Genomic DNA, 13,871 nt, shown 5'->3' with positions numbered 1-13,871 from the left:
TCAAAAAAATCGTATTTGTGGCCCGATTTGGTCCATATTTGGAAGACATAATACATACATGAATAGAAAGTAACCTATGATGTCCAATTTGGCTCACATTTGGAACAAATATTGCATACAGTCCAGTAGAAGTGACATCAAAATATTTTGGAGTTGGAGGAGGGACAAGCATACGTTGCGCAGAGTCGAGTAAAGTCTTTGGAAAGATTATGTATTGAGGACTTAGGTTGTAACAAATTGTTAGGAAATAGTCATTGTAATAATGAGTCACTAAATGAACTAAATAGATTGAGAAATAATAGGCAATTAAATAAAGACTAAAAACTTGAAAATAAAATAATAAAAAAAATTTTTAAGTTAAACGGTTTTATTGAAAACAATACTTACATGAAGTAATAATAATCCTTAAAGCTAGAGAATAATTAGGTAGGTCCTAGGTACTAGTCATCACACTCCTCATCAATCTAGGGCGTTGATCAGAAAATTAATAAAAGCGTTGGACGCGTCAAATTTCTATTGATAGTCATATATAAGGCTAACTGAACCTTAATCAGGTTATGCTACGCCTCGCATTTTTAGAAATTTCACGTGCCCAACGCTTTTATTTAATTGTCTGATCAACGCCCTAGATTGATGAGGAGTGTGATGACCAGCACCTAGGACCTACCTAATTATTTTCTAGCTTTTAACATTATTATTACTTCATGTAAGTATTGTTTTCCATAAAACCGTTTAACTTAAACTTTTTTTTAATAATTTTATTTTTATACCTTTCATGAACATGAAATGGTATATTAACTTTGGTCCGATGTTTGTAACGTTGAGAAATATAGAAGATAGACTCACCATTAAATATACCGAATTGATCAGGGCGACGAACTGAGTTGATATAGCCATGTCCGTCTGTCCGTCCGTCTGTCCGTCTGTCTGTCAGTTTGAACGCAAACTAGTCCCCCACATTTTGAGATATCTCAATGAAATTTTGCACAAGAATGTATTTTTGTATTATATTAGACATTTGTCAGATCCGGTAGGATCGGACCACTATAAAATATATCTCCCATAGAACCGATCGTTCAGATAAGACGATTTTGGTCATTCCTGCCTCAATTTAGAAAGTATAAACGTGAAACTCGGTTATATATATTCTAATATATCTTAGAAGATATGCTGAAAAAATCACTTTGATCGTAGCTATATATAGTATATATCCCATACAAATGATTGTTCAGATAGAAAGATTTTTGGCAATTTCTCCCTTAATTTCCAATATAAAAACCCTAAACTTGGTGATATTTATTCTAATATATCGTGAAGATTTCATGAAAAAATCATACCGATCGGAGCTATATATAATATATATCCCATACAATCGATCGTTCAGATAGAAAGATTTTTGGCAATTTCTCCCTTAATTTCCAATATAAAAACGTTAAACTTCGTGATATTTATTCTAATATATCATAGAAGATTTCCTGAAAAAATCACTTTGATCGGAGCTATATGTATATAGTATATACCTATCCCATACAACCGATCGTTCAGCAAGAAAGATTTTTGGCCATTTCTGGCTTAGTTTCTAATATAAAAACGTGAAACTTGGTGATATTTATTCTAATATATCGCAGAAGATTTCCTATAAAAATCATTTCGATCAGAGCTATATATAATATATATCCCATACCGATCGTTCAGATAAGGGGGTTTTTTGCCATTTTTTATTTTATATTTATCTTAAAAATCGTTTAGGTATGTAGATCTTTTCACTATATATTTCTTATCTTATACATCCGATTATTTGGAAATTACGCACGGGATAAGATTATTGTTCAGCCCCATTCATGAAAGGTATGAAGTCTTCGGCACAGCCGAAGACAGTTCCGTCCTTACTTGTTAAATATAAAGTCGATAAAGCACGGCCTATTTACTTGAATATTTGTTCTTAAGTTCGGGTTAGCTGTCATGTTTCTCATTCATGGTTTCATGCAACTCATATGCAAAAACTTAAGGTTATTATCAATTACTTAACATTACGCAATAAACTATTAAGTAACTAAATGCAAGAAATTAATTAGCCCTACATGACAAGTAAATAAATCAAGCAATATTCAATAGCAATTCGAATGTTATGAAGACGAGAAAAAAATAAATTAGCTTAGCTAACCTCCAACAAAGTTGTACATCCAGTTTCTGTAAAAGTTAATTTATTGCATAGTCAGCCGTGACTTTGGAATCATACGAAAACTTTCGCCACTTAGCGCGCCGAGTCACGCGCTAAACGCAGCTCTTTAATTTATTTTAGACTGGCTAATAAATTGATACAGCACTAGCATAGACCCAAATTGTCTACATGTATGAGTTTGATAAGCGCACAACTCAAAAAATGTTGAGCTACTCGTTTAGCACGTTATAAAGACGCTTGCGCGCCAGCACCATCAACCCCACACGCCTCCCGCCGCTTACGAACGAATTAGCAAAACAATTCGCAAAAGAGGAGTGGCGCATTTATCAACCTGCTGTGATATTCACGTAGCTGCAACGCTTGCGCAAATGCGTCCCACAGGGCCAGTGAAATGATGACACACAACAGCTACAGCGCACGCTAATGAGACACACCACGGTCAGTTAACATTCGGTCGTGAAGAAATGCGCGCGTCTTGTGGCACAGCAGAAAAGTTTTTGTGCTAAAGTTTGCAAGTGAAAAAGTGCGAAATATTATATTCAAAAAAAACTGTTAAGACAAAGTGTAAAATGCATGACAAAAATCTTGCATGCGTCTTACTAATAGTAAACGCTGTATTAGCTTCTTACGCATCCACCACAGAAGCAACTTACCTGGTGAAAGTTTTGCGTTTGAGCACTGAACCAACTCCATTGCTGCGCCAATCACAAAACACTTTTGTGGAATGGGTGATCTCGCTATTACCAAACCGTCCTCCATTCTTAGGTGGTTTGGCTGTTTCGACAAACGTAACTGGACTTGAAAACCTAACAAGTACTACGCCGTCTCCACTACAGCCGCAACCAACTACAGCTATCCCAACATCGGTGGTAAGCACTACTGCGGAACCAATAACTGCAGCGCCACCATTAAGCTCCACTGCAGCAGCGCCAAGTACAACACCAACAGTGGAGCCTAGCATAATGACCACCACCACCACCACAGCTCAACCCCCAATCGTGCTCGATCCTCCACGTAATTGCTCGGAATGTTATTGTGGCTTAGCTAATATACAAAAACGTATTGTTGGCGGACAAGAGACAGAGGTGCATCAGTATCCATGGATGGCTATGTTATTGTATGGTGGACGTTTTTACTGTGCTGCCTCCCTAATCAATGATCAGTTTCTTGTAACGGCCTCACATTGCGTTTATGGTTTTCGCAAAGAACGCATTAGCGCGCGCCTACTGGAGCACGATCGTAAAATGTCAAACTTCTTAAAGATTGATCGTAATGTTATGAATATAATGACGCATCCAAAATATAATCCACGCACTTACGATAATGATATTGCTATTATGCAATTGGATAAACCTGTGGAGCTGACGGAGCTCTTACATCCAGTTTGTATGCCAACGCCAGGAAAGTCTTTTGAGGGTGAAACGGCTATTGTTACGGGCTGGGGTGCTATTAAGGTCGGTGGGCCCACAGCGGATACGTTGCAGGTGAGCATTTTTGATAGCTTAAAGAAACGGTGGGGCTTGGTATAACAGTTAAAATCTCATGTTAGTGCCAGAGATTTATAACAAAAGCTAGCGCTCCCCACATACTGTGTGCCGACCGAAATTTGATTTGTCTACATTAAGCTAGTAAGCCTCGCTTTCCATCTTCACATTCTATCCCACTATCTTCTATTTAATTCAGCATTTATCCATCTTATTCTTGTCCATCCCTCATTCCATTAATCTCTCTACCACACTCACCCTCACTATCAATCTTACTGCCACTCCCAGCATGTCAGTACTGCTTTAAAGAAAAAGTTAAAGAATTCTTCTACATTTACCGATGTAGCCTTAGCTTTGGTTAACAGATTTGATTTCTCGAGTTATTTTAGTTATAACCATCTGGGATCTAAGGAATGCACAAGATTTTTTCTTATGAACTCCGTAAGGCTAATGTAAACTTTCAAAAGTGTAGCTTACTACTCAGCTCCCAAAGAGTAGGTGGCATTTGGATAAATATTGCATAGACTTGGAAATATAGATACCGAAGTACAGTTACTTATTATTGCAGAAGGAGGTAACTGTATGAGTCGAGGTTTTGCCATTGTATAACAAATCGTGCCACCCATCGCTGTTTTACGATTTGCCTTTCCCAACTCAGGTGAGGACACTTTCTTCCTTTGTTTTCGAAGACGGGTGCCGAAAGGAAAACTGTCGAAGCCTTCGTGCTTTCACACATTTTACGATGCACATGGCTGCATAAAGCCCATACAGCTCATCTTTTGGAAAAGGTTTCTTTCGAATACAACAGGAGTCATTATATTTTCTCTAGAAAAGATCTATGATTCCGAGCATTTAATCAGAACATATTTGATGAGGAACTTATCGTAGCACTTGTTGGATACAACCGCCATCCGCTTAATCTTTGTGCTGACATTGGTTAAGCTGTTAAAGATAGACCAAGTGCGTGACAGTCTCGCCTCATTTTTAGATTTAAAAGAGAGAAGTCAATAATTTTATAAAAATTTTTGTTTGTATCATTTACAGGAAGTCCAAGTACCCATCATGTCACTGGACGACTGCCGAAAATCACGCTACGGCCCGACACGCATTACAGACAACATGCTGTGTGCGGGCTTCGACGAAGGCAAGAAAGACTCTTGTCAGGGTGATAGTGGTGGTCCACTGCATGTTGTAGCGCCAGGTACCAGAGAACATCAACTCGCTGGTATTGTTTCATGGGGCGAAGGATGTGCCAAAGCAGGGTTTCCAGGAGTTTATGCGCGCGTCAACCGCTATGGAACATGGATTAAGGCTGCGACAAGAAATGCCTGCCTATGTCACTCGGAGACGAAGAAAATAAAGAGATTTTAGGATGCGGAAGATAAACATGACGTGATTGAGTTCGTTTATTTGTTTGTAAGTTTAGGCTAGTTTTTGCACTCACTTTATTTATTTACTTTTATTTATTTCATTTAATAAATTTAACAAAGCCTTTTGTGCATATTAAATTGCAAATATTGAATGAGCGAAGGAGACGCGAGCTCTAATTGGCTGCTGACCAGTTGTGGAACTTTCTTTGCAGTGACGAATTTTATTTTTATTGAAAGCGTTGTTACTGTAATTGTTCGACGTGCATGGATTGTATGGAGGTCGCTCCTTTTTTTATTTCTTGTTTTTGTTGTTGCTTTTTTTACGTGACCGTCATAGCTTAACGAGGTGGCCTACTACACCCAACTTGCATATCAATTAAGCACAACTTCTGCCGGTTTTATTTGGGAAAGTTGTTTGGAAATGCGGCTGAATGAAGATTTGGGCGACTATCATAGGTTATTGGTTACTCAACCAGCTGAACGAGTTGCTTAAGTGGAACAATTTTCAGCTAAGTTAAGTTGTAGGTTCATTACATGCTGGTGCAACAATCAGTTGCTGCAATGTGCTGCAGCTAAACAGTTCATAATTCGAAACTTGAAAACTCACTACAGTTTATAAGCAAATGTTATGGCTCACAGGTATCTATTGCTACTCGCGTTCTTCGTCACACTAAGCTCACCGGCTGAGTTCGCGTCCGTGGAGGAGTCACCAGCACCAACTCAAACATCCTTGCGTCAGGATGATTTCATCGGTTGGATTGCGGCAATATTTCGCCCACCCACCACAACATCGAAGCCCGCTTACACATTACCGACTGCACCACCACGCGATTGTGCCGCATGCAAATGTGGCACCATAAACACTTTCCATCGCATAGTTGGCGGCATGGAAACCGAATTGCATGAATATCCTTGGATGGCAATGCTGCTGCGAAGTGGTGACTTCTATTGTGGCGGTTCGCTGATTAATGATCAATATGTGCTAACGGCAGCGCATTGTGTGCGTGGTTTTAATAGACGTGTTGTGTCTGTGCGTTTACTTTCACACAATCGCACCGATGGGCGTGTGAGCACAATCGATCGCCAGCTGGACACAATTATAGTACACGAAGATTATAGTAGCAGAAATATAGATAACGATATCGCTTTATTGCGTTTTACTAAACCGGTTAAGTTAAGCGAGCCGCTAAAACCTGTATGCCTCGCCGAAGCGGGTAAGACATATGAGGGTGAGATAGCTGTGGTTACTGGTTGGGGTTCAGTTAAAGAAGGTGGCTATATAGCAGATAGTTTGCAGGTGAGTTATAAATTGTGAACGTTTTAGTCAATCTACTTTTAATCTTCATCCTCGCTTTTCATTCTTAATCAGGAGGTACAAGTTCCTGTTATGTCACAGGAAGACTGCCGCAAAAGTAAATATGGCGCTGATCGTATCACAGACAATATGTTATGTGCTGGTTATCCTGAAGGTGGTAAAGACTCTTGTCAAGGTGATAGCGGTGGTCCATTACATGTTGGTAATAATGCAACTGGGAGCTATCATTTAGCTGGCATTGTGTCTTGGGGTGAAGGATGCGCACGTCCTAATGCGCCGGGTGTTTATACGCGCGTCACGCAATATTTGGATTGGATTGAGGAGCGCACACGTGATGCTTGCAAATGTCAGCCTGCTATATCACCAGGTGGTAGCGGTAGCGAAAATGGCGGTGGTAGTGATGGACAAGTTAGTGTAGCAAGTAGCACAGAGAGTACGACTGGTGGTGCGAGTGTGGAAAATAGTTCTACGGAATCAGTAGTAGCTGCCAGCAGTAATGCTACAGCTGAGCTGATATTTTAAGGTGTAAAATGCGAGGTGTAGGAAACTATAGACGAAGTAAACAGAGAGAAAGGAAAGTCACAGAGCACAAAGTTGGCGTGTGTAAGCAGGCTAAGAGTTTGGAATAAATCTATGTATAGAATAAGGGAGTTTGTGGTAATAAAATGAGAATACGAAAATACTGAACGGAGCTCTGTTAGCCAGTATCTGACGAACACCTATGCATATGAAATTAAAGAGTAATCTTAAGAGTATCACTTATACAAAATCCAAGAGAACAAAGTAACTTCAAGCACGAGTTCTAGACGCCCGGAACTTGTAACATTTAAATAGAGCGGTCAAGAGAGGGAAATGTGAAAAATGCCTGTTGGTATGGAAGATGAAAGTAAAAAAAATTGTTTCGCTAAAGGAGTCTCAAAAATGAATACCTTCAGGGTAGCACTAAGTAAAGTTGGAAAGTTAATTTATTTTAAATTAAAAAATTATTTATTCAAAATAAAAATTATATATATTCATCCGATAGCGTTGCTCTTTTAACTGTATTTGTTTCCACCTGGTCGGCACGTTCATTCAAAAATTTCAACATAGATCTTTCCCCGGAAGGGAAATTTGTTGTTTCAACAAGCCTAGACTGTAAGATTGGTAAAAGAGGAGTTGCATTTATTAAGCACATTAAGGGATGATTCATTAGTATACGAGAGCATTCCATGAAGACACATTCATATTGTTAAAACCCAGGACCGAGTTTAAGCAAAATCTGTGAAAATTCTTTCGGATTGGTTTTTCACGGTGCCATCTTCAGCGATTTTGACCGTTTTGTTAGCACCAACGGAGGCTATATCTTCCTCCACCTGCCTTTTAGTGGATGTCTGCCCTTCCTCTGCTTACAAACCCTGTAGTCGACACATAATACTTTCTTGGTCGAAGTATCTTCGGCTATTCGGAAATATGAAATAGCCAGCAAAGTTTGCTGCACTATCTTCATATCTACATAAAGCTCTTCGATACACGCCGTCGGTATCACATACGGGACCACAAATCTTTCGGACAACTTTTCTCTCGAAGACTCCAAGAGACATCTCGCATTCTCTAGACACCGTTCATGGTTCCTAGGTAGGCTTTTTTTTTTGTTTTTTTTTTTTTTGTTTTTTTTTTTTTGTTTTTACGAGAAGGAAGCATCGAAAGCCTCAAAGTCTGTGTGGGGCTTTAATTGCACTATACCTCGTACCATCAGAGTACCATTTACCCCTCGGTACATACGCCAAGTATTCCGTCGGGCGCAGATTTCTAGGTGGGTATGATAAGCGATTTAAAGAGTGTGATTTTTGCTCTTCGAGGTGGAATTAACTCTTCAATCGACGACAGTCAAAAATTGTATCGTGTGTCCTCCTCAGTATCTGGCGCTTTGTGAAGATTTGGTCGACACTAGATTTACAAAGTCTGAAGCCAGACTGACAAGGTGAAATTAGTCTTTCGCACATACAACTAAAACCTCGTACCCACTATTAAACCATATACCGCAATATTAAGCAGGTTGGTTCCGCAGTAATTGGTGCGGTTTGTTGGGTGATCTTTCTTGCAGAATGGGCAGAGCACACTTAAATTCCAATTTGTAGGCATGCGCTCATCCGAACGTATTTTGCATAGTAGTTGTTGCATGTTTTTTACCAACTTTTCGCCTCCATTGTCGAGTAGTTCGGTTGCTTGTTTTTTTTTACCCGGAAGATTGCCCTCTCCCTTCGTCATATTCGGGTACCGTAGCGTGGTTTTTGGCATCATCGATTAGGGTATGGGCTTGTTTCATCTCCCTAGCTAGGTAGCTATAAGGATAAAAGTTACCTCTACAACTTAAGTACACTCTATACGACGGTTACCAGGTCACCATTATTATTTCTACAGGCATCTGCCCTGGTTTGTGAAGCTTCCGTAATCCGCCTTATTTTTTTTTGCAGAGTTTTCGGGACCTATTTCTATCAGCCAGCATCCTCGCACTCGCGCCTTTCGTCCTCAGGTTTTTTCTTTGCGACGGCACTATAACTCTTCAATATACCGCGCTTTGCTGCACTCCGAAACAGCGTGGCCCATAGGTATCGTTCTTTTATTCCAAGGCAGTGCGACATTCCTCATAGTACCAGTTTATTTTGCAGCCTCGCTAGAAACCTATGAAGTCAGAAGTCGTCACGCGGTCACACCGTCAGGCCAAAAGTTCGAGTTATTTCATTTAAGTCCCATATTTCACACCTTTGATATTAATTTATTTGATTTATAGCAAAACATTACCATCTTCCATAAAATATTCTTTTTTCTAAACCTCATTTTCATAATTTTCATACAAATCACTTTAGCTGCATCAGAAAGCTTACAGACACCCACTAAATGTTTGTGCACCTTCACGTAAGTACATAAGCAACTTACGCCTCCTGCTTGCACCATCATAATCTACACACAAATAGTTTTCTAACAAAAAAACCAGAAAGCTGATCACACCTTTGGCCGATCCGCATATGCTGGTGCGCGCGTCTTCGAGGTGACGATCGATTTATGGCAGCTGTCAATCCGCGCGTGAGCTCTTTACAGACGCAACGCTGTTTCTCTCTAGAAATACGAGTCTATGCAGGCTAACGCAAATAAGCAACAACTCAAAAGCCGATTATTTGTGGCTTAAAATTTTTGATTTGATTTTCAATTTAACGGCAAAGGAAATTACATTTGGGATTACAAATACAAGATATTAAAATTTAGAACTTTTTTCTCTACTTATTTGAAAGCTTTCTGCTTTGGCTGTTGGCATTATCAGCTGTCAAATCAATTTTGTTAATCGCGTGGGCGAGTGTGTAGGTGCGAGAAAATGGAAAATAATGAAATTGACTAAACGATACCAAAAAATACGCATTCATACCAATAATATAATATGAAAAGGGAAGAGTAGTGTAGTCATCAGCTTGGATGTTAGGACGCTGGTAAGCAATGGTAATATGGTATAGGAGCTTGTCAAAATCAGTCAGCAGCTTGTCGAGATCTTGAACTTCAATGCAGTCGATCAATAGCGCAATAAATTGCCCATTTAAGTGCTTGTGCGTAATGTACTTGAGATATTTTAGATGTCAGGTTTATGGATTTTGAATTGGTTTGTTTTTGCATCTAGACAAAATGTGTCGTGTACTTACTTTTTGAAAATTCCATAAAAATAATGACTTCACAATTCTAGATGGAAACAAAAATTTGTTGGGTTTATAAATTATATCCGTACTAGCTTACAGGGCAGCCGTTGCCTTTGTGAAACATTTCATAAGCCATTTTAATATTCCCTAACAGGTTGTGTGGAAGCTATCTTGGAACTACGTACCGGAACTTTCGACATCATGTGACTAGAGCAAGTACTGAGAAGCTACTGATTCGACGATGCATAGAGGAACACGCTGCGTTACAGGACGCAAAGAGGGAAGTCTAAGTCAGCAGAAAGAGACATGGGTTCGAGCGGTGTGCACTTGAGAAGCTTAACATGTTGGCTTTTAGGAATAAGTACTAATAATCCTGTAATGGCTAAATTATTTAATAGAAAAAGGCGTGAGTACCAAATCATGAAGTTCGATGTGTAAACAATCAGGTCTAGAAAACTATTTTTTCTAAATAAAACAGATCTCACCTAGAGTTAACTTTACCAGTAACGAATAATTTTAGGCTGTTTGGTAATTGTTCCATCGGCTTCTTTTCGGTAAAAACCGACACCGACAAGTTTTTTTATTTATAATCGTCTTTTTATCAAATAGTTAGAAGAAGTTATCTTCGAGTAATCGGCTTTTTATTGGTCTGTTATCGGTTTGTAATTAAAGGATTAAAGATGTGTCATCGATTTTATTTTGAAGCTTTATCGGTATATGTTTCAAAACAAATCGGTGAGTCGTCGATAACAAACCGATATCAAATTAGTAACGCTCCGATAATAAAACGATAACTTTTCGATAACACACCCATAACAAAAACAGTTACTTAAAAATAACAAATGAATATTTTTCTGATATCAAAACGACAACTTATCTACGAAAAATCGATAACACGAACAGAAGAGATCGATAATTTTTAGAAACCAAATCAAAGAATTTTCCGTAATAAGTTGATATTTATTTTATAACAAATCGGTACATTTTCGATAACAATTTGACCAAATACCGATGACAAAAATGAGAGTTTTTCGAGAACAATTCAATAATTTTTTGACAACACGTCGATAAATTTTCGTTAATAGACTATATCTTATTGGTAACACTCCGATAACGAGTCTATAACTTTTAATACCAAAATGATAAATTTTCCATAACAAACTGATATCATTTTCGATAAATAATCGATAAATTTCGACAACAAGTCAATAATAGCCTCAAAAAGCGTCCAAAAAAAATGTATAACAAATCGGTAACTTATGTCATTCTCCATATTATTATCGATATTGTAAATAAAGTGTTATTTTTTACCGTATCTTCTTCTGTTTCATCTTCTTTAGGTTAGGTTGACCAGCCAGTGAGGACCTTACATAGACTGAATGAGCTCATAGTGCTACCAGAAGTTTATTTAACGGCCAAATTAAAAAACGTTGTCAGGACCTATGATATAAATATATCCGCCCTTTTGGCATATACAAGAAGCTTTCCAGGATCTATGCTACTTGTTGCTTCTAGATATGATATCTGTGCCACCCATAATAACTGCCTTGCAGGCGCAGGACATTAACGCAGTACGTGCTCGTTCTCATCCTCCTCTAGCACGCACTTCCTACAACTGCTATCACTGACTAGGCCTAATTGAAAAGCACGTGACGCCACAAGGCGTCATCTTCTTACATTATCTTCTTTTGCTTTATAGTTTCACTTTATTTTTTTGTATATCATCGTTTGTTTTTCTGCCTCAGTTTATACTAACTGATTAGTTGAATGATTTCGCTCGTACCAACACAACCTTATACATTGTTCCCACATTATGCTACGGTGTAGATTCTGTACTCCTCCACACATCACCAAGCGTCGAGTAACAAAAGGCTGCCAACCGAGCTGTTTAAAAACGGAGGCAAAGTGTTTGTATAGAGTATGCATTAACTACTTTGTAAAATATGGTTGGATGAGCGTGTTCCTCTATGTTGGAATTTAGGTGTGCTCTGTCCAATGCACAAGAAAGGCGATCCCACCTGGTCAATCTGATATTAGGATCTAATATAAATACTTAAGCTTTGCTTCTGGTAACAAGAAAATCTACACGCAGATGGTATGGACTTCTTATCAACCTTTAGTTGCCTATACGCTGATATGTCCGTCCTAGCAAAGAATATGGGTTTTAGTAAAATGACGTTAAGCAGCACCATCGGTTCTGTAAGGATTGCGAGGAATCGCTTCGAGGTCTTCGAAAATACTAGGCTTCAGATAAGACGATTCGCTATCACGTGATGCTTTCGTCAGGTTTATGCTAACGCAAAGCAGGAATGACTGCCACGCTTTGTTGAGCTGGAGTTAACTTAATGTTTTCCAAAATTGTGTAGTTCAGTTTCTTTTTTATTCATTTTTTTTTTTTTTTCATTTCGAATTCCACTTCAATCAACTACCAACGATTTTGTCAAATTGTTTTTGATTGCTTTTTAAATTGTTGTAATTTATTGGAAACGCTTTTACGAGCACCACCAGAGTCATACACACGGCCTACTTCATTGGTATTCGCTCCACCACCAACAAATTTTGTTACCATTGTTGTTGATTCAGCAGCTGTTTTGTTTTGTATTTTCTTCAACATTCCTACACTTCATTGCGCATTTGTCGCATATTTTTATGACCATTGTCTCGTTAAAAGCCACCAAAATATCCACACGGCCAAACAAGGTTTCCTAACTTGTTTACACTCACAAATGGTCCTCATGTCAGCTAAAACGCATTGCTCCTTCTTCATTGACATTTCATTTATTTTAGTGTATTTTATTTTTTATACTCATTTCGCTTTGTTTTCTCTTTTTATTTATTTAGTATTTAAGTATGTTGTTTAGTGGACATCAAATCGTCTTTTTGATTGGAATTTATAGGCTTCTGTTTTGTAAATTGAGGTTGTTGGTTTAGTTACCATATAGCCACTTTTGGTTGTTGTTGTTATTGTTGTTTTCATTATGCGCTCTGATATGTTATGAGTTTTTCGAAATTGCTCCGGTTGGTGGTCGCAAGACGCGCACACGTCAGTTGGTGACAAATTTTACTCTACTTTCCTGTGGCGAGGCGTGGCAGTGAGCTGTCGATTTACTAAATGCACCAACATTATTTATATAGTCGATTTGATCGAAATTGCTTTGGCGCAATTGTGTTAAATGAAGTGAAGTGAAATTATTTATATTGAAAATATTTAACTTTGATGTACCAGCAATTCTGGTTCCAATGGAGTTTGCTCAATTGCTATTGAGGACTTTTTCATTTTGCATTGGTTAAAACTTCGCGTACCAATATAAGTGAATCTAAGAGCTGGGAAGAGAGGGTCTTAGATAGATTTTGTCAGCACAAAACCTTTACAACCATAAAGGAGAATACATAGAAATAGTGGGTTGTGAAAGGCCTGATTTCCTCAATTCCATTTTCTTACGGTATTTCCTTTTCTACTCATCTGGAAATTTTGGTGCTCATATATTCAAAACATAATCAACACAAGCAGGAATAGTAATGATAGCATTTTAGGAAAGAATTTGTGCTGGGTATTTCCTTAATATGGAAAGCGCCTCTAACAATGTCGAGTGGAAGAACTATATCGACGGACTGAAGAGAAATTTACATCTCAGATAAAGGGTCATGGTAATGAAAGATATGCTTCAGGACCTTAAGTTTGACCGCGCCGCAAGAGGTGGTTTATGCCGATGACCTAGCGATTCTTGCCGCGGAACGTTTCTGAATATACCGTGGAACATTTTACAGGGCTTCAACAGAGCTCGTTTTTTATGCAGAGTTAAAAGATTCCTGAATTCAGAACACCCTCTATTGAGGCAGTAGCGCTGAGGCTGCCTG

The 13,871-nt window shown here is 38.5% G+C and overlaps 2 protein-coding genes across 3 annotated transcripts; both read left to right on the top strand.

Moving 5' to 3' along the window:
- Positions 1-2,614: 2,614 nt before the first annotated feature.
- Positions 2,615-5,220, top strand: LOC137243181 (trypsin-1-like). Of its 2 annotated transcripts, XM_067770541.1 has the most exons (3): positions 2,615-3,666; positions 4,711-5,082; positions 5,157-5,220. In XM_067770541.1, the coding sequence occupies exons 1-2, from the start codon at positions 2,752-2,754 to the stop codon at positions 5,035-5,037; spliced, it is 1,242 nt and encodes a 413-aa protein (XP_067626642.1). In that variant the 5' UTR covers positions 2,615-2,751; the 3' UTR covers positions 5,038-5,082; positions 5,157-5,220. The 2 variants fall into 2 exon arrangements, with proteins under 2 accessions (XP_067626642.1, XP_067626641.1); XM_067770540.1 differs by having other exon boundaries at positions 2,616-3,666; positions 4,711-5,188.
- A 157-nt stretch (positions 5,221-5,377) lies between these two features.
- Positions 5,378-7,372, top strand: LOC137243183 (trypsin-1-like). Its single transcript, XM_067770542.1, has 2 exons — positions 5,378-6,333; positions 6,406-7,372. Exons 1-2 carry the CDS (start codon positions 5,665-5,667, stop codon positions 6,871-6,873), a joined length of 1,137 nt encoding a protein of 378 aa, XP_067626643.1. The 5' UTR covers positions 5,378-5,664; the 3' UTR covers positions 6,874-7,372.
- The last annotated feature ends 6,499 nt before the right edge of the window (positions 7,373-13,871 follow it).

This window comes from Eurosta solidaginis, chromosome 3 (genome assembly GCF_040869045.1).
Source record: "Eurosta solidaginis isolate ZX-2024a chromosome 3, ASM4086904v1, whole genome shotgun sequence".
Taxonomy (NCBI): domain Eukaryota; kingdom Metazoa; phylum Arthropoda; class Insecta; order Diptera; family Tephritidae; genus Eurosta; species Eurosta solidaginis.
This window is presented reverse-complemented; position numbering and strand designations above follow the sequence as displayed.